General features: G+C 46.5%; 1 protein-coding gene across 2 annotated transcripts in view; it reads left to right on the top strand.

Annotated features, from left to right (window-relative positions):
* The first annotated feature begins 337 nt into the window (after window positions 1-337).
* Window positions 338-22527, top strand: part of EPHA5 (EPH receptor A5) — a 938871-nt gene continuing 916681 nt past the window's right edge. For both annotated transcript variants that reach the window (XM_069630489.1, XM_069630488.1), the window contains exon 1: window positions 338-1234. In XM_069630489.1, coding sequence (XP_069486590.1) covers window positions 1111-1234 — 124 coding nt within the window. In that variant the 5' untranslated portion in view covers window positions 338-1110. The remainder of the gene's footprint in view (window positions 1235-22527) is intronic.

Genomic DNA, 22527 nt, shown 5'->3' with positions numbered 1-22527 from the left:
TTAATACGGAGCAACTGGGAACCGGTCTACACACAAATGACTCAAATGTATCAGGTGGTTTTATGTTTTTAGTCCCGTCCTATATTGTAACATTACAATCACGGGGGAACATCCAATCTTTTTGACAGAGGAGCTGAACTGGGGGGCTGGGGGGTTGTGGTTCGGCTTGTGGAGTGGGCAGGCGGTAAGGGGGGTACATTGGGCACCTTAACCGAGTCTCTTCTGCTCCCCCCTGGCCTGGGATTGGATGGTGGCGGTGCACTTGGCCGCGCAGGTGTGTTTCTGTCGGAAGCTGCGCCACGGGCTGCCGCCTTCTTCCCCTCAGCTCGTGAAGCTGTCATGCGTCCGTCGTCCCCTGAACTCCTCACACGCGCGCAGTGAAAGCACAAGCCCGGCGTCTGGAGGTCAGCAGACCGGACCCGTGCAACCAGCCCGCCGGCCTGCATGGCACTGCACCCCACACCCGCTCGGTACCCCAGCAGCTTCGCAGTGCGTGGGGGAGGGGTGCACCAGATTGCTGAAAGAGCGCCCGTGCACAGGATCCTCCTCGCCGCACAGTGCTGTCTGGTGGAGCACCCCCTCCTAATTAAGCCCCCTCCCACTGGCAACTCTTTCGCCTTCACAAGCTTTCCCTTTGCATCCTTGTCTTCCTTCCTTCTGATATAACGGCTTCTTCGCCGCTCGACACCCCCTTACCTCCTCCCCCCGCCCCCGCCGCTTTCTGTCACCCCAGAGCGCCCTCTGGAGGGGCTCCCCCCATCCCCTGCCGCCTCGGACTTTGGGACAGTGCGGCGCGTGCTACTTTCTTCATCCTTTTCTGTCAGAGAAAGGACCGCGCAGGGGGTTCGGCGGAGGAGGACCCCCCGCCCGCAGGAGCGCGGGTGCCGGAGCTGCTGCTGCTGCCTCTGTGGGGAGGAGGAGCAGGAACAGAGCCCCGCGCTGACACGGACGGCGCGCGCGGAGGCTCTCGCAGGAAGGCTCCGAGGAGGCAGCGGCTCAGGGCGCCGCCGGGGGTGGCGGGGAGCCTCGCGCGGTGCCTGGAGGCGCGTCAGGAGCGGCGGAGGTGGAGACGACAGCTGCTGCCGCCGCTGCCCGTGGCCGGCGCTGGAGATGCGCGCAGCGGCCGGGGCTCTGCTGCGGGGCCCCCGGGGCAGCTCCCGGGCGGCCCCCCTCTGGGTCCTGCTGCTGGCCGTGGGAGGCGCCTTGCGGACCCTCGCCAGCCCGGGTAGCCAAGGTGAGAGCTGTGGTTACTGACTGGGCACGGTGTGTGTGTGTGTGGTTGAAGGCGCTCCACCTGCACGCCCCGGATACTGCCAGCACGTACACTGGTGATGCCCGTGCCCTGCTGTGTGCCCGGAGCTTGCCCTGGAGGGCTGCGTGTTGTGGTTTTAAGGGTGTCCCAGCCTCCTCCGTCCATCGGGGCTCAGTGTAACCATCTGGTCAGGGAAAGGACAGGTGGGAGGCTCATCCTTGCGGCCGGATATACCACCGGTCCCGAATACGGAATGCCTGGTGGGAGGGCACCCTGCCCTATCCGGCCGGCGCAGTCGGGTTCCCTTGTGTGGAAAACGTTGTCCCAGAGCTCTCCCAGCTGAAGAGGGCAATCTGTGGGAATTTGGTTCCATTGTGCACCCCGGCTGCAGCTGACCTTTCTAAAAATGGATCCGAAGATAAGTGCATGCCATGGCAGGTGCCAGTCTGGGGGTGCCCCTGGCCGTCTGTGGTGTGCATGCTTGGGCGCCTCTCTGCACGGTTGGCGGGTGGCTGCAGGGGGCTGTGTTGTTACCCGTTATTGCTCAATACCACTCACCCTATTTCTGCCGTAACCCTGAAGCGCAGAGCGAGGACACCCCGAAAGGGGTGCTGGATATAACTCGAACATGACGGGGGGGGGAGGGCAGATTTTCTGCTGGGGGGAAACAGATGTTCTGCTGGGGGGTTGGCATTGTACGTGGGAGTGACATTGATGTTTTGTACGGCTGCCCCTGTCGCTCGCTAGGCGCATCCAGGACAGTATCGCATGCGTGTGTATATATATATATATATTAAAGCGGACCTGGCCTTCCTCTGAGGGAGGAGAGGTTTGTTAATGTAGCACCCAATAAAACGCGGAATAATTGATCAGGCTCCTTGGGTGAGGGTGGTCTCCTGTGAACAGTGTGGGTACCTTTGCATATCTCATTCTGTCTTTAAAGCCTGGCGCAGTGGTATATTTGGGGAATATAAACACTCCGCTCCTCCTGGAGTCAATGATCCTCGCACTGCCCTTCCCCCGATCACGGCCCGGCTGCAGCCTCCCACCCGTTGCGACCCCTCCATCAGGAGCAGAGGTGGCAATCTGGGGGTGCTTCTCTGTGTAGGGAATCTCGACTGCGCTGCCCTAGGCGGCTGCTGTGTACCCTGCGCTTGCCGGGTCACGCTGACGGCCATTGTCAGGCTGATAGGCGCCACTGAATTGGAGGTGGCAGGCTGTGGGTGCCCGCTCGGGCACTGACAGGGGCTGAGCAGCGGTGCACCGGCTGTGGATATGTGCGGCTGGGTAGCCACATCCACAGTGGGTATGATGAAGTGGGCGAGGGGGTTGGGAGTAGGGGTTTTCCCATGACCTACACAGAAGTCCTACATCCCCCTGGGGGAAGGGGCGAAGAGTGTCTCCGAATAGTCCCACTTGCTGGTTAGCAAAGGCGGGTCTGCGGACAGGCTGCACGAGCCCCGGGGTGCGTTGGCCGGGAAGCCTCGGGCAGTCAGTGCACACTGTGTGCATGTGGTGTGGCGTGGAGTTCCAGCGGTAAGCCTCGGACAGTCCGTGCACACTGTGTGCATGTGGTGTGGCGTGGAGTTCCAGCGATAAGCGGCATAGAGAGAGAGTTCATGGACTCGATCAGCAAACGCCAGGCACGGGCCGCGCTCCCAGGGCCCCGCCAAGCGATGCCATGGAGCGATAACCCGCGGCGGCGGTGGCATGCGCCGGTGCCCCCGCACGCGCCACGGGCTGGGCTGCGCGCGTTATCACCAGAGCACAGAACACCTGCAGCCTTGACGCCGCGCCCGTGCAAAGGGGCTGCGTTAGCCCCGTGTTTCTCTTCCCCGTCAGAAGCGCCGATGCTGCCACGAGGCCACTTCTCGGGCCGGCCAGTCCTGCGGTGCGGTGCCCCCGCCCTGGGCACACACCGCTCGCGGGCAGCCGACTGCGCATCGCAGATACACTATCCCTCAGAGCGCGGGGCATGGCAGCGGCGATAGGCTGCTGAGGGGCCCCTGGGCAAGCCGAGGGGCCCTAGAGGGCCAGCGTCCCGCGGACACCACCGTGGAGACGAGGCCGGGGCCCTGACCTCCCCCGGCCCTCCTCTGTGCATGCGGCGGAAAGTGGCGTGTTCTTATGCCCCGACACACATGCTGTGGGGGCGCTTTTCGCGTGCATCCCCCCGTGCATGCGCCGTAGAGGCCCAGCTGTGCTTAACTAGAGTTGATAAAAAGCGCACCGCGCGCACACACTCCTGTGAATGCGGTAAACGGAATCAAATCCAGCGTTATCGGCTGCTCGTGTCCCGCCTTGAGTTCCGAGTAATATCAGTGCGCCTTTTATTTCTCAAGTTACTTCAATATTTGCTTGCGTTCTCCTTTTTTTGTTTTTCCTTTAAAAAATCGTGCTTTGTTCATGTCTTGCGCAAATGCGTGAATGTTGCTCCTTGTGCAGGACAGTTATAAGGGCATGCGAAGGTGGCGTGCCGGCCTACACTATGCAGTATTCAACACAGCTCCAAAAGATACGCATTGCTTGCAAGTTGGGGAGGAGAGGGGCTTCCTTAGCGACGCGGGCGAGCGGACGCCTTCATTCATCTGGGCACTCACTGCTTTTTCTATGAAATGATTGAAGACATTTTGGGCCTGATTGACAGAGCGTATTTCAGTGGGGAGATCCCATTGAAAAACGCGCTGTGAATCCGACCTGTAATATGTGACGGGAATCCTGATGTAGGATGGCACCTACCACAGCGTGATCTATTTTCCAAGTCATGTTAGTGCCGACGCAGCCGAGGTGGTATCATTAAACCTTAAGGCGGTCAGCATCTGGCGCTAAGGCCTGATGCATGGAATTTTCAGCGACTTTGCACTGCCAACAAACAGCCTGGTTCACAGAGCAGGGCAGAGAGTACTTTTGCACTGCGCTAAAAAAGTTCCATGAACCAGGCCCTTAGTTCCCATGCTGCTGTGGGCATGAGATTTGTTTCGCAACATACCGCGTGGTCTTCACATTCTGCTGTGATGTAAGAATAAACGCATGTCATATTTACCCTGAACACTCTCTCCATTAGGCAAAGTCTACATTGTTTTTTTTTTTAATTTATTTTTTTACTTTACTAGCTGCCAACAATATCCCAGGCGAAAGGAGTTGTGTGCTTGGGCGTGTGTGTTAACGCAAGACGAATAATATAAGCGCGTTATATAGTACATTCTGCTGGGTTAATGGGCATCTAAGCGCTATAATATTAGCTTTCATATCTCTCAGTTAATTGTACTCAGATTGTGGACTTGGGAGTATGAAGGGATGGCTCGCCTTGCTGGCCTTTCTTTCTCGGATAGCGCTGGTTTGTCGCGGCTAGCGGCAAGCGATTAACCTGTGAGCTATCTCGCCAATAGACGCTCGTGTCCATTTCACTAGGCCAGGCACTTGTACGGTGCTCTCCTATTGTTTTACTGAGCTTGTGAGTAATATCCCCCAGGCAACTCAGCTCAAGGGTATGGACTCTTGTGAAATGTGTTTTCCCCGAGTGATCCTTGCCACTGGCCCCTAAGAGGGTGGAGGGGTTTCATTGAAACGCACCCATCAGCTGAAACACTCAGGGTCCGATTTACAAAAATTGAAAACATGTGTGTAAATCAGGGCCGCTGGCTCTGTCTCCCAATTGCATGCATGAATGTACAATGAAGCAGGTATCAACCTTTGAAAACGCGAGGTGGTCGGTGCCCAGTTGCAGCCTAGCATTAAGCATTGTGCAAAGTGTGCCCATAGGTGAATAATACACTAAGTGGGGAAACGCAGCAATTGGCATTCATTTATTTCTGTAAGATGCAAATAAATACCTTTAAATTATAACTGTAAATCTTGTATATTGTAAATTATATTATTTGCTGTCTCATTTCTATGCAACTGTAAATATGTCTGTAAATGTATGTCCAGCTCCCAGATATCTAAGGGTTAGGCACGGTTTACAAATGCTAAATAAATATGGTGCTGAAAAAAGCCATTTTCAGACTTTGAAAGGTGTTCTATAAGCAATGGCGAAAGCAACAAAGCAAGCGTGCAGGCAAGGAGGGTGCAGCAAGGCATGCACGGGCACACAATCCCGACTCCATGTTCTCGGCACCACATGTTTTGTTAGGTTGTCTCCCAGAGGCGCACATGTGTAAAGTCAGGCCAGAGGGGAGGCCCAATTTTCATATACCACTTAATTCCAGGCATTGATCAGCTTATGGGTGCTCACTCTTTAGACACATGAGTTAATACAGGGGCTGAATGAGAACTTGGTGCGGCCAAGAGCACACAGTGTGCCAAAGTGAGGTTGCCGGGATTCGAATTCAAGCACTTTGTGCAAATCACTAGACCGTCGCTCGTATCACGCACTGTGTGAGCTGAACAGAAATACGTCAATTGATCGCTGCATTTCAGCCCATATATATGCTTGCGGGAAACGAGAAGCAGACACACCTGTGCTTAGTCAAACAAAGAAAGAAAGATCTCATGAGAAAATAGTAATCTGCATACCAACTTCACTAAAATGGCAGAACGCGGATGGCCATCTGCTGAGGGCATGGGATCCAAAATATTGCTTAGCTCGAGGAATCGGCATGTACACTGTGACTGCCGGCCAGTGACCCCGGGCGTTCTTCATGACCCCGGCTCGTGTAGGGTGCCGGGTCAGAATTGATTGCAGTTTACTGCTGATTTTGTGTAATGGATATCGGCTGTCGCCTACTGGAGGTGAGGGGAGGGCCACGGATGTCGACAGGCAGAGGGATGGACGCGAATTCCTCGTGAAATAAGATGTCTGGAGAGGCCAGCTGCCCCCCCACCCCGCCCCCAGCTATAGGTTGAGTCATGTGCGCTGGTCAACTGGCAACTTCAGCCATACAATCGCACCGCGCCGGGGTTTGGCGGCAGACAGACCCAAACTGAAATGCAGACATATTGAATGTTTGAAAAAAATGAAAAATGCACATGACAGACAGCTGGGGCACGTATGCCTACTTGGTATTTTGCCGTGGTTGTGAGCCACGTATGCATAATGGGCATTTCCCCTGCTTGTGGCTGTGATTATAGAAACTTATTTCCAGTGCTATACGTTTACAAGGCATTTTCTGAAATATTCGCCCCCCCCTCTCCCTTCTACACTGATGTAGCTCCCAGAAGTCGCGGGCGGTGCGCTATTTTAAAGGACCGGGACCGAGTGCAGGATTTTGAAGAAAGTTCTGCCAAGTTTAACTTTCCTTGCACGGCAGACGCGGAGGAGTGTGTGGCGTGGGTGTTCTGTTTCCCATGACGCGTGACTGCGGGTCTGCCTGACTTCACACACAGCTCAGTGGGCCCAGATGGAACCCCCTGTGACACTCAGCAGCCCCCTCTACAGAGGGTCCAGCCAGACCACGCAGCGCTAGGTTCTTCATCATTGCTGTGCCGGACGTGAAAGGGTTAAGAGGTGATTAGAAAGCGACCTTGACAATGGCCAAGGAATGGGCAGCCCCAGTGCTCTCTTTTGGAACTTCTGTGCTAGGCGTCAGGGAATTCCCACCTGGGCAATAACATCATTTTATTGTCAGACTGTTTACTGCAGTTTTTTTACTGCAGTTTTTTTTTTACATAACGTTTTATATTTATAAATGCGCATCTCTATATTTCTATCTCTGTATGCATCTATATATCCAACTATCTATGTAGCCGTGTGTTGATTTATATGTATGTACAAACAATATGTGTATATATATATATATGTTTATTACATTTCTAAAGCGCCGTAGTCCCGGGGGCATCAGGGCACTGTTGTTACAAATAGTTAAACTATAAGCTTTCTATGGGGGTGGGGGGAGGAAGTCTACCACCTCCCCGCCCCCCATGCGTACAGTTCAGATGAATAGTCTCGACAGTGTTGTTAGGCAAAGAGCCAAGTTTTTAGGGCCTTGCGAAAGGGCCAGTAGGACTATATAAATATATAGCAGTCAACAATCGCTTTGTTCGACATTGTGTATAACAACCAGTTAACAAACATAACATACATACATACATGAAAGACAACACATAGAACACACATGCCATCATAGGAAAAATCTAAAAAAAAACCCACAGATTACCAATGTTAAAAAAAGTCTATATATACATAGAGAGAGAGAGAGAGAGAGAGAGAGACAGAGAGAGACAGAGAGACAGAGACAGAGACAGAGACAGAGAATGAGAATATGCATTAGTTGGTTATTTCACATAGACCTCAATCCCCAGATCACCCAATTCGGCTCTTCTTGGAGAGTCTGGACCTTTGACTCTGCCATGCAAATCCATCCCCTGAGCGCTCTGGGATCACATAGGTCGCTATGTGCAGGTCCCACGGAATGGATTCGCCCCTAGCAGGCCCCCTTTCTTGTTCTCGGTGGTTGGCGCGCTTTCATCTTTTCAAAGCCACACGCGTCGCTCTAGGCGGCCTTTTGCTTGGTCTCGCTCGTCCTTATCGTGGCGGCAGGGACAGGCTCCGAGAGCAGAGGCGGCTTCGTTGTCTGGTCTGGGTGCCTCTTAGTAGCTATTTGTCACAATGTCCTGAGCAGTGAAAGACATGAAGGGCCTGTGGGCAATGAAAGCACAGCAGCACGGGCTGGACCTCACGTTTGCAAGACACCTGCTCTGGGGTTCATTTCTGTTGATAATGGACTGGGACGAAGAATGTTATTGAGTTTTTCAGCCAACTTGGCAATCAATGTCCACTCACCTTCCACTCAGTGCTGCGTAGTTCCGCACGCATTCCGACACGTTTAATGCCAGAGTAGACATGCTAGCAAGCCTACAGCTGCCTCTACGGGCAATACCAAGAACATACGATTCACTCAAATTTGCGTGAACTTTAGAAACGAATACTTGTGTAAAGGTAGACCAGAGCGCGTACCCTTTCACGTTTGATTGACAGCATGGGAATTAATAAAGTCATCCCGTTCATAATACCGCAGTTGTGCAATTAGCTCTTTGTCTCTCATGAACATGTTATACAAATAATCGACCTTACGTGCTCTCGTGTTTCCATCCTTACTTGTGCAATACATTGAAATACCCCTGTCAATAGCAAGGGAGTTTTCAGGGTGGTGGTCCACGCAAGTGTGCGCGCACTCACCAATGCACGCTCCAATCTGCGATTTAACTAGGCTGAAGGGCAAACACCTGTGTTTTCATAATTGCTTTGTAACTTTATATCGAACAGAGCGTCCCATAAGCCTATAATGGCACAGTGCTGCACACGCAGCCAGTAAAGAGCCAGGACAGCGCTGCCTTTTTTAGCCGTCAGGATGGTGTGAGGACATTCTACTTCATTAAGGGAGGGGAGCATCGGCAATGACATGACCACTGTAGGCTCTCCTGGGGGCATGCCAGTAGGGTTAGCAAATGCAGAAGAGCCATTCATAACAGCAAATTGCCTTCTAGTGCCTTCCCCAAGACTACATTTCAGAAGGGACCTGAGGATCAGCAGACCATACTCTTCAAACTACCCCGCACCAATGGGCTATGGCTCCACTCAACCCTATTTATCCTTCTCTGAAGCAAGGGCCTCCCTCTCCTCCTCTATATTCCAATTCCTCTGCCGCCCCGTCCTCATGCATTTCACCATCCCTTTTCCAGCTATATATAAAGCCATTATGCGGCCAACTCGAAGCTAGGGGTCTGCTGTTTACCAACTATGCAGACAACTTTCAGTTGTTAATGGACCTGAGTGGGGACTATGATACCGATTTAGCAAACCCAGCCTCCAACTATTCATCCATCCATGAATGGATGGTTAAAAACTGGATGTGTCTCAATGGTTCAAAAACGGAACTCATGATTTTTGGTACAAATCAGGCAATAAATAAACAGAGTCAAGCATACTCCGAGTTCCTGATTGATAGCAATCCTATCCCAGTGGTGAACAAAGTCAAAACCTTGTGTAGAGTATTAGAGGTATCTATGAGTGCTCATGCTCACGTAAGCAACATAGTCATAAATACCCAATACCATCTAAAAATACTACGGCAAACAAATCCACTGGTTTCCCGCAAAAACTGTCCTGGTACGAGCAATCGCTATGTCTGGACTATTGCAATACTCTTCTTCCGTGGTCTAGTAAGGAGAATACACACAGACTCCAGATTGTTCAAAAGCATGCAGTAAGAGTAACCTGTAACATCCCCAGGAAAAAGCATGCATCCAGTTACAGAAGGGAGCTTCACTGGCTGCCTGTCGCAGAGAGCATCCTTTTCAAGATCCTCGCATTGACTCATAAATTCCTGTTTGGTAAGGCACCTAAATACCTTACACAAATGTTAATTAGGCATACACCAAGCAGAACATTACATTCTAGTTCAGTGAACCTACTCACAGTCCCTCGGGTGAGGAGACCAAGAAGAGGAAAGGGCATCTCTTTCCCAGTCAAGGCCGCTATGGCTTGGAACGCTCTTCCAGAAAGTCTTCACAAGGAAGAAACACTACCTACTTTTAGAAGGAAACTGAAAACGTTGTTTGGTTAATTTGTTTTGCCCTCGTTTGTCTCGTCCTGTCCTTGTAAGTCCTGTGTTTGTTGCGCCTTGAGACCTGCGGGCTATTGCACATTAGAAATAAATATAATACATACATCTTTACATGTAATCCCCTGGGTACACCTACTATGTACAGTGCTCCATTGCTTACAAATCTCAGACATGCACACACACAAGGCAGGATTTAATGGAACAACATGGTGGGTACTTCATAAAGATAGACCCTATGGTACAGAACCCCATCTTCTCCTATTCAGAGATTGTCTTTAGGGACCTACAGCATGTTGGCAAAACGCAGCGGGCAAGCAGTGACTAACAACTAACGTAGTTGAAGGGATATCCTGCCGCAACATCATTAGCAGCATGTTAGTATGCTAGAACAGACACAGAATTGTTGCTTCTTTGCCATTGGGGAAGGGTGTAGGCACCTATTGCTTCTTTAACAGTGACAATCTGGCTTTAGAATTCATAACATTTCATAAACTGACGAGAATCACACAAAAGCACGAGCGAAGGCATTTGGGAATTGGTTGGCTATTTAGCATCGCTTGGCAGGCAGTTCGGCATTGATTTACTTTTTAGTTCAGAACTTTACATTACAACGTATTGGAATTCTGATGTAGGGCGTTTTTTAGATGCGCAGCAAGACCAATGTTATTGTCGGAGGGGTGTTATACAAGACCACTTACCTTACTTTACCTTTTGGAAATGGTTGTTAACTTGCTATTGTTTGACATTTAGTTATTGCAGGCATTTTGACATTGGTTGGCATTTTGAAAATGATTGGCACTGGACAACCTATTTGGTATTTTGTAGCTGGTTGGTACTTGCACTTGGTGTCATATTTCCATTGTTTGGTATTTTATTTTGGAATTGGTTAGTACATTGGGCTTGTTGACATATATAAGTATTTTGGCTGCTGTCAGTATGTTGGCACTGTTGATAAGTAGGATGTCATCTTCCTCCTGGTCTCCAATGACAACCCCACTCTCACACACCTGATTTCTTTTCCTCCAGACCTCCTCACTCCCACATCCATGGCTTGTAGGCTTGGAGTCCTCTTTGACAGAAGACTTAAGCTAAATCACATCAACATTTCCACCACCACTGCGACCACGATCAACATTCTAAAGATCAGCAACACCTTCCCACACCTGACCCGACCACCGCTCTGAAAAACTCTAATTGCTACCCTCATCCAAATTAAACTTGACTACTACTCAGGTTTCATTTGGCCTCCCCCCCTCTACCCGTTTTGTCGTCACCTAAAAAAAGTACTCAACTTTTCCACAGGCACCATGCAGAGTTTAACTGAATGCTCTCCCCATCAGCCTATCATAATCTCGTTCATGGAACTCGGTGCAAAATCAGTTCTTCTGTATTAGTTGACTTCCTAAATCTGTCCATGACCTGCCCCATCCACTACCTATCGGATTATCTCTCCCAACACTCCCACTCAGGCTCTACACTCTTCAACTCTCAACAAAGTTTCTGTCCTCTTAATCGCTGGGCTGCCTCCCATTCCAACCCCTTCTCTTTACTGCCTCCTCACCCCTGTGCCCCCTTTCATCAATTCAGTTACATCACTGAAGCTACTTAAGACCTGGCTTGATAGCCAGTGACATTGTATCCTCCACTCTCAGGTACCCCTCCCAGACACCCTGCATGCCCCGCCTTGCAACTTCCGGTCATGTCGGGAAGAAATACTAACATAAAGACACTGTTAACTGATAGACGTGTAAAGCCCGGTTTACTCAGGCTAAAAGATTCAGACAGATAATGATAAAGCTGAAGGTCCGGGACACTGGTGTTTGATGGTCTCCAGAAATCTCTGTGGCTCACCACGCCCGGCCCCTTCGCTTTACAACAAAGACAAAAATCTAAGAAACCACAGAATCTATAGGGGCGGTCCATTTCACCTTTACAAGAATAATAAAGGGAAATAATACTAGCACTCAAGAACTTTCCCTGCTACGGCTTTTTCGCCTAAATTGCAGCAATGAAGGAGACACAACCCTCTCCATAAGACATCAATCGGGACCAAATATTATACAAGGAGTCCACGTCTCGTCCCATTGTTTGACTCTAGAAAAGACATTTTGAAGTTGTGAATGTCTAATAATATCCTGACGTCTTCCCAGTAAATGAAGAAGTTTGATTCAAATCTATGTAGAGGTAAATTCATCTCTCAAAGAATTTTGAACTTTCAAAAAAGTCGGAAAATTTGGAACAGACCAGTTGTATCTTTAAAGGGAGGAAATCTACATTCCATGATCTAGCCTCGGATTCGTCATTTTAAAATTATTAAGTAGGTTGAAAATCGTAATAGCTACGAACATCTTACAAGTATTCAATGCAAGTTCCTTACATCTTTATTGTTTCTCCTGTCCTGAAGATGGCTACAACAGCAAAGACAGACTTGTGGTGATACTGTCTGATCTTCCATTTTGCCATTAGCCAAAACATATGTTGACCATCACTATAGCTTAAAACTTCCAAAAAGCTTCTCTATGACAGAGTGTCTGTCATCTGTTGAACAGTATTGCTCTGCGTCATTCCTTTTTTGTGAAAAGATTCATATCATGCAGAATACACACATGCATGTACTAACCCCACTTGAACATTGTTAAATATGTTTTTATGTAATGTGTTGTTTGAAATGACCTCAATAGATTCTTTCAATTTCTTTTAAACTTTGTTTATTAAAAATAGAACATATATTTTTTCTACTTTATTTCTTTATATTGTGGTTTGGTGAAATTGGGGTTCAGCATCTGGGCTTAACACCTTTTGTGCCTCCTTTGGGCATTAGGAACTTTTCCTCATAATATGGGTTACTATTGAACCTATTTCTTAGAATGTCACAATGACCTGTGAAGTTACACCGTCCTTAAATTTCGAAGTCAAGAGACAGGGTAATTGCCTTTCTCGTTCTTTTCTCTTTCACTGCATCCAGGCTAACCAACTGTTTGTATGTAATGTTATCCATGGGCAAAATATACACTATGCTTATTTAAGTCTCACTATCAGCAAGTGACCCCTTTTTTAATGGACCAATGCATTTAACTTGCAATAGCCAGTCCGAATGTACCAACACAATCATTGAAACGTGCGCAATGTGTTGTTATTTTGGAATTGTGACACATTTTGAAACAAGTTAGTGATTTGGAACTGTTTGGGGTGTGTATATCTCATTGAAATCTTTAAAGTGGTTGGTAACTTCGAATTGGCTGGTGTTTCATCGTTGGTTGGAAATGTGCAGTTGGTTGCTAAATTCACATTAATACATATTCTGGAATTGTTCATCTATGTACCATGTGGTCTTTTGGAATTGGCAGGTCTTTTAGAAATGATTGATATTTTTACATTTTTTGATGTTTTCGAATTGATTTGTGTTTAGAGCTTTGGTATTTTGAACTTTTTTATTTGATGGAATTTTGGAATTGTATATTTTAAAAGTGGTCGATGTTTTGTTCTTAGTATCTGAGGACTGGTTGGTAAGTCGAGGTTGTATTTTGGAGCTGCATGCTATTTACAGTCTGGCTGGCCTTGTCGCAATTGGCCATTATTGTGGCAGTGTCGGGTACTTTGGAATTGGTTGACATTTTGACAGTGGTTTTTACTTTGGACTTAATTCTTATTTTGACATTTGCTGCTATTTTGCGTTAGTTGGTAATTTTAGATTTGGTTTGGTCAAGTGAATTCAAGCTATCTTTATCTGGCTGAAAGCTTAAAGACACACATCAAAAAGAGAGGAACAGGATCCATGGGGAGAAAAAAGAGAGAACAGTAGAACGTAATACACGCTACACATCTACTAGTAAAAATAAAGACAGAAAAACTGTTACCAAATACAAATCTAAAAAATACCAAAAACAGATCAAATAAAAACAATTAAGTTTAAAATGCTTGCATACATTTAATACTTGATGGATAGCTTTTAAATAGAGCACTAGCTACCTAACATTTCAAATAATTGAAAAACATTATACAGAAAAAGCATCGCTCTGAACCAACGCACCATGCTTTCATAACATTTGCTACACTATTGTTGTTCTTGGTGCTGTAGTAAAAGGCTTCTACATATGGGGCCTATTTCACAGGAGAGTTTTATAATGGCAAAACCCCATTGGAAAACGCTCCGTGTATTAGGCCCAAAATGAGCAATATATCAACAATTTGTCTGCACAACAACACAAACTCATTTACATGGTTATTATTCTACACTGTTCCTCCGTATTCCAGCAACAGAACCTGCCACAGTTGCATTTGGTTGGCATTTGAGACAATTTAAGAGCTACCTAATCTTTTGAACGTAGGGTTCACAAAACAGGAGGCAGCAGTGAATATCCACAGGGCGGGGGACAAGCATACAAGTAGCATAATAGGAGTCTGGCAAAGCCACACAATTGCCCCAGCGTCTGGCTCGGGATTTCTACCTGACTATAAATTCTTCAACTGAAAGAAAACATTCTATCTTACGTTTCTCTATCTGCTCAGGAAGCATGATCTTCCCCTACAGCCTCATGACTTTAAATACTTATATGTGAACACGTTTTTCACTTCTCTCCTTATTTTGCACCAAAAAATGGAAAGGTCGATAATTGCTTTTTCTGGCATTTTCAATATGTTAAAGAAGACCATGCACCGAAACCATGCGAACAAACCGATAGCACAAGGGCAACGTGCGGGTCTTGGAAGCAATACCACCCAGAGCAACAAAGGTTCGATTCTCGGATTTGTGCTTAGAAACTGAACTCGGGTATAAAAAAATAATAAAATGAAATAAATGACCCCTTAGTTTTCCACATGTGACTCGGAAAGCATAGTATTGGCATGGAATGTTAGATGCAGGCATAGTCAGCAGTTTCTTTCTTGGTGGACAAGATAGAAAACCATTTGTCAAACTATTTTGCTGAGGCAATTGTTTGTCCGAATCAGGCAGGAGTCAACCTCTTGATTTCATTCGGAAGAGATCTTGAAGAATTCTCCTAAAAAGGCATCTGCAAATTATCACAGGTCTGGCCTTATACAATCTATTGGAGGAAAAGCGGTACACCCTACCCCTTTATTGGACATTGAACTTCAGTTTGGGTCTATCGTAGATGCAAATATTTTGAGGAAAAGCCATGCGACTACATCGTTGTTTTGCACATAGCAAAATGGCACGACAAAAACATTTATTAGGGCGATAAAAGAAATCCTTCAACTAGCCTGCAGTTCAAACCTGAATGTGCAAGTATTACTCAAAGATGTGATTTGGGCATATCAAACTACTCATTCAAGTACTGGCATCGCACCATTTGTGGCTCTGAGAGGAAGAATTCAGATGTGTGAACTTGCCCCTGAGTGGTTAGTGGCATCAGGCCCCGTGAGTAATTGATTTTGTTTATTTATTATGCGCTTATACACAAGTGTTTTAAAGCACAACCATGCATGGGGGAAGACATAAGGAAGACAAGATAGAGCAATCTTACTAGGCAATGTACATGCAGAGCATGCAGGTCACAGAAAACGAAGTGTGCGGGGGTAGGGGGAAATAGGGACCAAGTGCGCCCAGTCCTGTCAGAACATGGGTTAAGTGCAGGGAGATACCACATGGGTAATAACCTAAGTGCAGTAGTTCTGTGGCAAGTGCAAGGCCCAGGGGCAAGTGCAGGAGACTGGCGAGGAGATCTTGGGACCTGTGAGACTCTGAAGGTACACCAGGCAGCCAGTCAGAGAAACTGAGCAGAAGTAGGGGAGAGAGAGTGACAAAGCAGAAAGCAGTGGTTAGCAGGGAAAAGGGAGAGAGAAGGAGGAGGTGATGTCTTGAGGAGTTTCTTGAATTTAAATCAATCCGGCTGAAGACAGAGAGAGGCAGGGAGGCTGTTCCAGAGGGGGGCTCCTGCAGAGGATAACAATGTCCCCCAAGACTCTGCTTGGAGAAGCACCCGCAGAGAATTGGAGGAAGACGAGCGGAGGGCTCAGGAAGGAGAGTATTTAGGAAGAGAGCATTGCAGATAGAGTGGGCCGAGGTGCCAGAAAGCCTTGTGGACAGTGGCTCGGGAAGGAGAGTATTGCAATGTAAAGGGTCTTGAACTTAATCATTGCAGCCACGGGGAGCCAGTGAAGGGATTTCAGCACCTTAGAGATGCAGTTCCCTGGGCGTGAGGCCAAGGATAAGTCTCTCGGTTCTGTTCTGAGTTGAAGAGGTCACAGGGTGAAATAGGGAAGGTTGAGAAAGAGGCTGTTGCAATAGTCTAGCCTAGAGAGGACCAGGGCTTTGGTGATGGGGAGCCTGTGGGCATAGAATACCTCTTAAAAGGTGCAGTTGGTAGTGGGACATTTTAGAGATTTATGCAATGTGAGACAAGAATGAGAGAGTGGAGTCAAAGATGACCCCCAGATTTCTTGCCTCATTGGTAGGTGGAGGCGCAGGGCCATGGGAAGCTGGCCAGAGAGAAAGAGGGAAGGCGGGAGGAGGGATCCCGATGAGCACAATCTCTGTCTTATTTGCATTGAGACAGAGGCCGTTAACAGCACACCACGACTGAATTGCGGACAGGCAGTCAGGTATGAGTGAGGAAGAGGCCGAGTGTAGCCTGAAGGAGCACTGCGTGTCATCCGCGTAACACAAACTTGGAGGTGAAGGTGGCTATCATACGGGCCAGCGGGACCATGTAGCCATTGAAAAACCAAGGGGATAGGTTAGATCCCTTTGGGACACTACACATAGAGAGAGTGATAGGGGAGAGAAAGGACCCCAATTCCACCTGGGATGGGTGGTCAGAGAGAAGCCAGGGCCTGATCAGTAATGCCCAAGGTATCACAGAAATATGCAATGAGGGTGTTGGGGTTCACCATATTGAAGGCAGAGGAGAGGTTGAGCAGAATGAGGAATGATAGAATGGAACCTATCAGGAGAAAGGAGAGCAGAGTTCTGCAAAGCAAGATGCAAATGCTGGTTTGAATAAGAGCAGAGGTGTGTGCAGCCTGAGGCCCTCAAGGTTTTGGACTGGGGTTGAACAAATAATCCCAGGATAGCGCAGCTTCCCACCTTTCCACGAACAAGAAAATGTGCACATTTCTGGGCACTGTGGTAATTCTGGAGGATGGCAGGAAGTGGAGTCAACGTCAACTTGTAAAGGTCCCATGAAGCAGAAAAAAACATTGGTCTACCTATTGCAGTTTCAGAATAGGTAGGTGATTACGACAATCTACTTACACAGAGCCAGACAGTTGCTCATGTGGAGGCGGCTCTCAAGATGACCACTTACAATCATCACATTCACAGTCGGCACAATCACAAGGGCAGTCACAAGGACTGCACTCAGGAGACCAAACAGAGATGGAGGCGAACACATGTGCTTCTACGCTGATATCTTTGAAGAGGACGCATTGAGACCACCTCATTTCATGCACCTTCTACCAGTCCAATGTAAAGACTTTGTGATGGGTTGGCTTGCGTAAGGTGAAGGACTGTGGAGAGGAGGGCTGAGGAAGGCCCTGTGCACACTCTGTGATGTGTTATGGGTGCTCTTCGTTGCCACGTGGACAGATCAGGAATTGCCACTAGAGCTATCTGTGCGACAGTGACCCACAAGTCATCTTATACAGTGTTGATGTCTGCCATGAGGTGAAGGCATGACTGGCCATCCACCACAACCATTATATGACCAAAGGTATAGTTTATTTTGAAGGTATATTCATAAATGGCCAACAGCCACCTATATATTCGGGTTGAAGTAGAAATGCTCCCTACAGGTAAGGCATGGACACAAGATTTTTGATCCATTTTGATGGTGATGCTGATGCCCCAAAAGAAGAAATAAGAAAAGCAAAAATACTTTTTAAAATCACAAGCGAGTTGGTGAATCCAGCTCCAGCAGAGGAGAAACTAACTAAAGATCCTGGTGTGTGGCTATTCAAGATGTTATGATTAGCAAGATGCATACGATCAGGGAAAACACCAGAGACAAACTGAAGTTGTTATCTGGCACTGACTCCCAAGGCTGCAAGCCACCATCTGAAGTCAGTAAAGGTCTCTTTTCAGGCAACTCACTGAGAACATTTGGATTCAGGCGAGTGTCAGAAACTGAGATAGCTAGCATTGTATCACAGCTTAAACCAATGACTTACAAAGATGATCATTTCCCTGCTATCGTGGTGAAAGCATGCACGCCAGCCCTGATACCAATCATCACCAAGTTTGTTAACAGCTCCTTTGCGGTGGGGCAGATGCCATTAATGATAAAACAGGCCTGGATTTCTCCCCTGGTAAAAAAGCCATTTCTGGACCCCAGTATTGCGACTAACTATATCACCTTATTACTAATGTGCCATTTCTGTTAAAAATCCTACATCAGGCTGCCTATTTGCAGATTCAGGAACATCAAATGACCAGTAACATCTTGGGCATGTGGTAATCTGATTTCAGACAGGCGCACAGGACAGAGACAACATTGTTAGATTTGAGAGCAAATATAATACAAACAATGGATCAGTGCAGTATTGTGTTGTTAATGTTACTGGACCTATCAGCTGTATTCGATCTGGTCGAACATACTATTCTGGTTGAAAGGTTAGTACGCTGGGCTGACTTCATGCAGTCAGCAGCAAATTGGGTAGAGTCCTTTCTATCCAACCATTTAGCTGGGGTATTCAGTAGTACCGCAGTAGCTGATGTGGTCAAACTACTCTATGGTGTTGCGCAGGGAACCTGTTTATCGCTCACACTGTATATTTTCACCATGTCATTGTTCGAACGGCTGAATAAGAGGAGAATAATTTACACCAACTACACTGACGACACACAGTGCCTGACCCTCATTTTGGGAGACTATGAGAAGGACACAGAAATCATCAACAAAGTTTACTCCCTTATTCAGAATTGTATGATTACAATGGTATGGCCCTGAATGACTCAAAATCCGAGCAGATGCTAGCAGGAACAGCCAACAGATTAACTAAACATAGTGCTGAATATGAAAGCTTTACCATGGCTGGGTGCACCATTTCAGTGCTTAAAAAAGTAAAAACCTTGGGCGTTATCCTTGACTCTGAGCTTAACATAAAAAGTGCAGGTGAACAATGTAGTCTCCACATCACCTACTATCTGAAACTGCTGCAACATTTCCTACCTCCCAGGAGCTGCACTGTGATAACCAGAGCAATAATTGGTGCTAAACTGGAATATTTCAGTAGTCTACTTCAAAGTATTAACAAGGGCGAGATATCAAAGCTGCAAATGATTCAGAACAACCCAGTTCACATAATTGAAGGGCTAGTTAGGAGGGAACATGTATCCGAAACCAGGAGGTGACTGCACTTGTTACCAGTGGAAGCCCATATTATGTTTCGAGTTTTGACATTAACGCATAAATGCCTTTTTGGTATTAGCCCAAGATACCTCTCAAAAAGCATCTCGTGGCTGCCAGTTTGAAGGGCCTTAATATCGAATTTTACAAACCTTCTGTTTGTCCCCCAAGCAAAATTGGATGCTGTGAGCAAGGGAGCTTCTTTACAGCAGCTCCTACATTTTGGAATGCTCTTCTACCAGATCTGAGGGGCTGTAGATCGCGAGCTTTGTTCAAATATCTCCTGAATATTAACCTATATGCATAAGCATTCAGTATGCACTATGATCTTTGTCTCTGATTAGGCTTGTGTAGTTTTTGAATTAATGTGTGTTTATATGTTGTGTGTTGTGAGCACTCTGATGCACACGGGCTTGCTTGTCTTAGGCAATGTAAATAAATAACACTAAGATCATTTAAGAAAACTAAATTGAAGTTTTCCATGGTCCACTAAAATGGAATTGTCTGCCTCCCAACTGTTTAGTAGTACGCAATGACACCCTCTAGAGAGTAGGAAGTAAAAGGTACACTTGCTTCTTGACCCTTGTATACCTGGGTAAGAGCTGTCCCTAGCCACACATTACTGGCATCTGTGGTGAGTAGAGTGTGATTGTAGGTATTGAACATATGTGGCATAGGAACTTGGGTGATGTGCTCCTTGATCTGCTAGAAATGCTCTCTTGTGCACAGCCGTCCATTCGAAGTTCATGACATGACTTACTTTGGCAGCTTTTGTAGCAGCGTTCACTTGGTTGCAAAATTCCAAATGAACTTTGATTCATACTTTCTAGGTCCAAAGAGCATGTGTAGAGAGTCTTTGTTTTGTGTGGCTGGTGCATCCTTCACTGTGCTGACTAGGCTTTGTTTTGGGCAAATGCATTAGTCACTTATACTGACCTCTGTTACCCTGAATTTGCATTTCACACCTTTTATCATAAGATCCACATCTTTTAGTGTATTTAATACCTGTTTTAGACAAATGTCATGTTGAGTGATGTCTCTTGCTAAAATAAATATGTAATTCTAGAAACACTTCACATTAGGATTGTTTTCAAAGAATCTCTCCATGAATCTCTGACGTACTACTGTTGCTGACACAAGTCTAAATGGCATCCGCTTAAATCTAAATGTGCCAAATGGCATGATAAAAGATGCAAGGTGTTTGGAGTCTTTATGAAGTTTGATTTGATGATAGGCACTAGCCAAATCTAGAGTGGAGAAATAGTTTGCTCCATTTAAGAGGGACAGCATTTCCTGTAACCTGTGGATTGAAGGTCAACACACATTCGTACAGTGCTGTCAGAATTACAGGCAATCACTACTGGCAAGACCCATTCTGCTGACTCTATTTCCTTACTCAATTGGTATCTTAGCATGAGGGTGTTAGGTGGAATGTGGTCTGCAACCAGACTGGCACCTCACTTTAGAACCAGTCTGTGCTTAAAGCCTTAGAGGCAACACGGAGTGGAGCTGAATACTTCAGGAGACATGTTGCATGCATTGCTGTCAACTTGCATAACTGATTCCGATGCATTTAGATCAAGCCTGCTGTTCAGTTCCTTCTAGTAATGTCAGCCCAAGAGAGGGGCTAATTTCCTTGCTACATATAGCCTGCCATGCACCCCCTTGCCACGAAATCCAAGTCCACCATGCAGAATCCCAAGATATCTATGTGGATGCCACTATATGACTTTCGGTGTATGTCTGGACTTGAAAGGTCCCCATCCCAGTATGAGGTATGTTTCTGCTCCTCTTAAAGTCCATTGCATCCTGAATTAGCCTTCATTTGTAACTTTCTGTCATTCATACTGACATCACACCATTGGATGTCCACATCTTCATCTTCCACAGTAGTGATCAGTAGATCAATCATCGCCTCTCTTACTAGATACATTTCTTCATCTAAGTACCTGATAGACCCCTCTCTTTGACTTTATGACACATGACCAATCCTGCTCGGCAGCAGGTATTATTGGTCATGTGCTCCATGGCCTCACATGCAAAACATGAATACTTCCTTCTCACACTCAACATTTTGCATTATGTATTTGTTTATTCGTTCCTGTTACATCCATTCTCAGGCTAGCATCACTTAGTCTAGCACATTGGTATTTCGACACTGTAGTTTTTTGTTTTTCAATTGGCTCCTATCTCCCCTATTACTACTAGATAGTATCTGGGCATATTCAGCAGATTGCACTGCCATACGAGCCAGGGTAATGGCTTGTTCCAGAGTGAAGTCCTTTTCTAGCAAGAGTCTCTCTTGAAGTTTCTTGCTGTTGCTGCAACATACTATTAGGTCACAGAATAAGCTGTTGGTCAATGTGCAAATTCACAGTCCTTGACAAGGTCATGTAGAGTGGATACATCTGAATTTACTTCTCATTTGCACCCTGAGTTTGCGAGAAAAACAAATAGCTCTCCAGAAATATGTTTTTTCTAGGTCTGAATTGTTCTTCAAGAGCACACTCTGTTGCATGATACAGGTCATGAGCATTTCCTGTTCTTGAGCCAAAAGGTGTGGGGCACGGGTTGTTCTCGAATCCTCAGCACCCCTCCACACCCATGCAGGTTAGTTATATGGACTGCTTGTGCACCGGGTTAAAGTTCTGCCCTCTGATGGCAATGACTTAAGGGTCAAAAAAACATTCCAATGAGTTTACGCTATCACAGGTTCACAGATTGTCGCCTGGAATGCCGGGTGTGGCAGTATGATGGCATCTATGTCTTGGCAACACAATGGTCCTAATAATATACTGGTTTGACAATACAGTAGGACAAACTAATATAGTAAGTAACAGGCTAACATAACAAGTTGGAAAAATAATAACAGAGCAAGGTTTGTCCTCTTTTTTGTTAGGGGCTCATTGGGAGAGGACTGCAAAACAGTAGAGAAACAAGAAGTCCACAACAAGCTAGCTACTGATATCGCATTAAGGTTGGGAATTCAAATTCACAATGGGTAACTGCAAAATGTCATCTTATGTTGAACAAATAGCACAGGATGAACGGAAGGTTTGGGTTACAAACATATACTCAATTTTATTCTAAAATACATGATAAAATGGACACTGTTAGTCCTTCTTTCTAAAAAACACGTGACAACATAAAACACAATATAGCAAAGAACAAAAATTGGTTCTATAGCACGCATGTGCTTATTAGCGTATTATTATTTCAATAATGCACATCAGAAAAAACTCAAGTGATGTTAGTAATCAATGGGTGACTTCAATTAATGTCAAATATAATTAATTCCCAAGGAAGTCCCCATATGTATTGTGCGACAGAAATGAGTCTGTTTCCAGCCTTAGAATTAGAGACACAAGTTTGAAAAAGTGTCATCTGATTTGACCGGACGCCTGATAGTCCGACTAAGGCTTTCGTCACTACACATATACCCCAGATGGACGGGTTTGTTCGA

This window comes from Ambystoma mexicanum, chromosome 6q (assembly GCF_040938575.1).
Source record: "Ambystoma mexicanum isolate Mex_15411 chromosome 6q, UKY_AmexF1_1, whole genome shotgun sequence".
Taxonomy (NCBI): domain Eukaryota; kingdom Metazoa; phylum Chordata; class Amphibia; order Caudata; family Ambystomatidae; genus Ambystoma; species Ambystoma mexicanum.
This window is presented reverse-complemented; position numbering and strand designations above follow the sequence as displayed.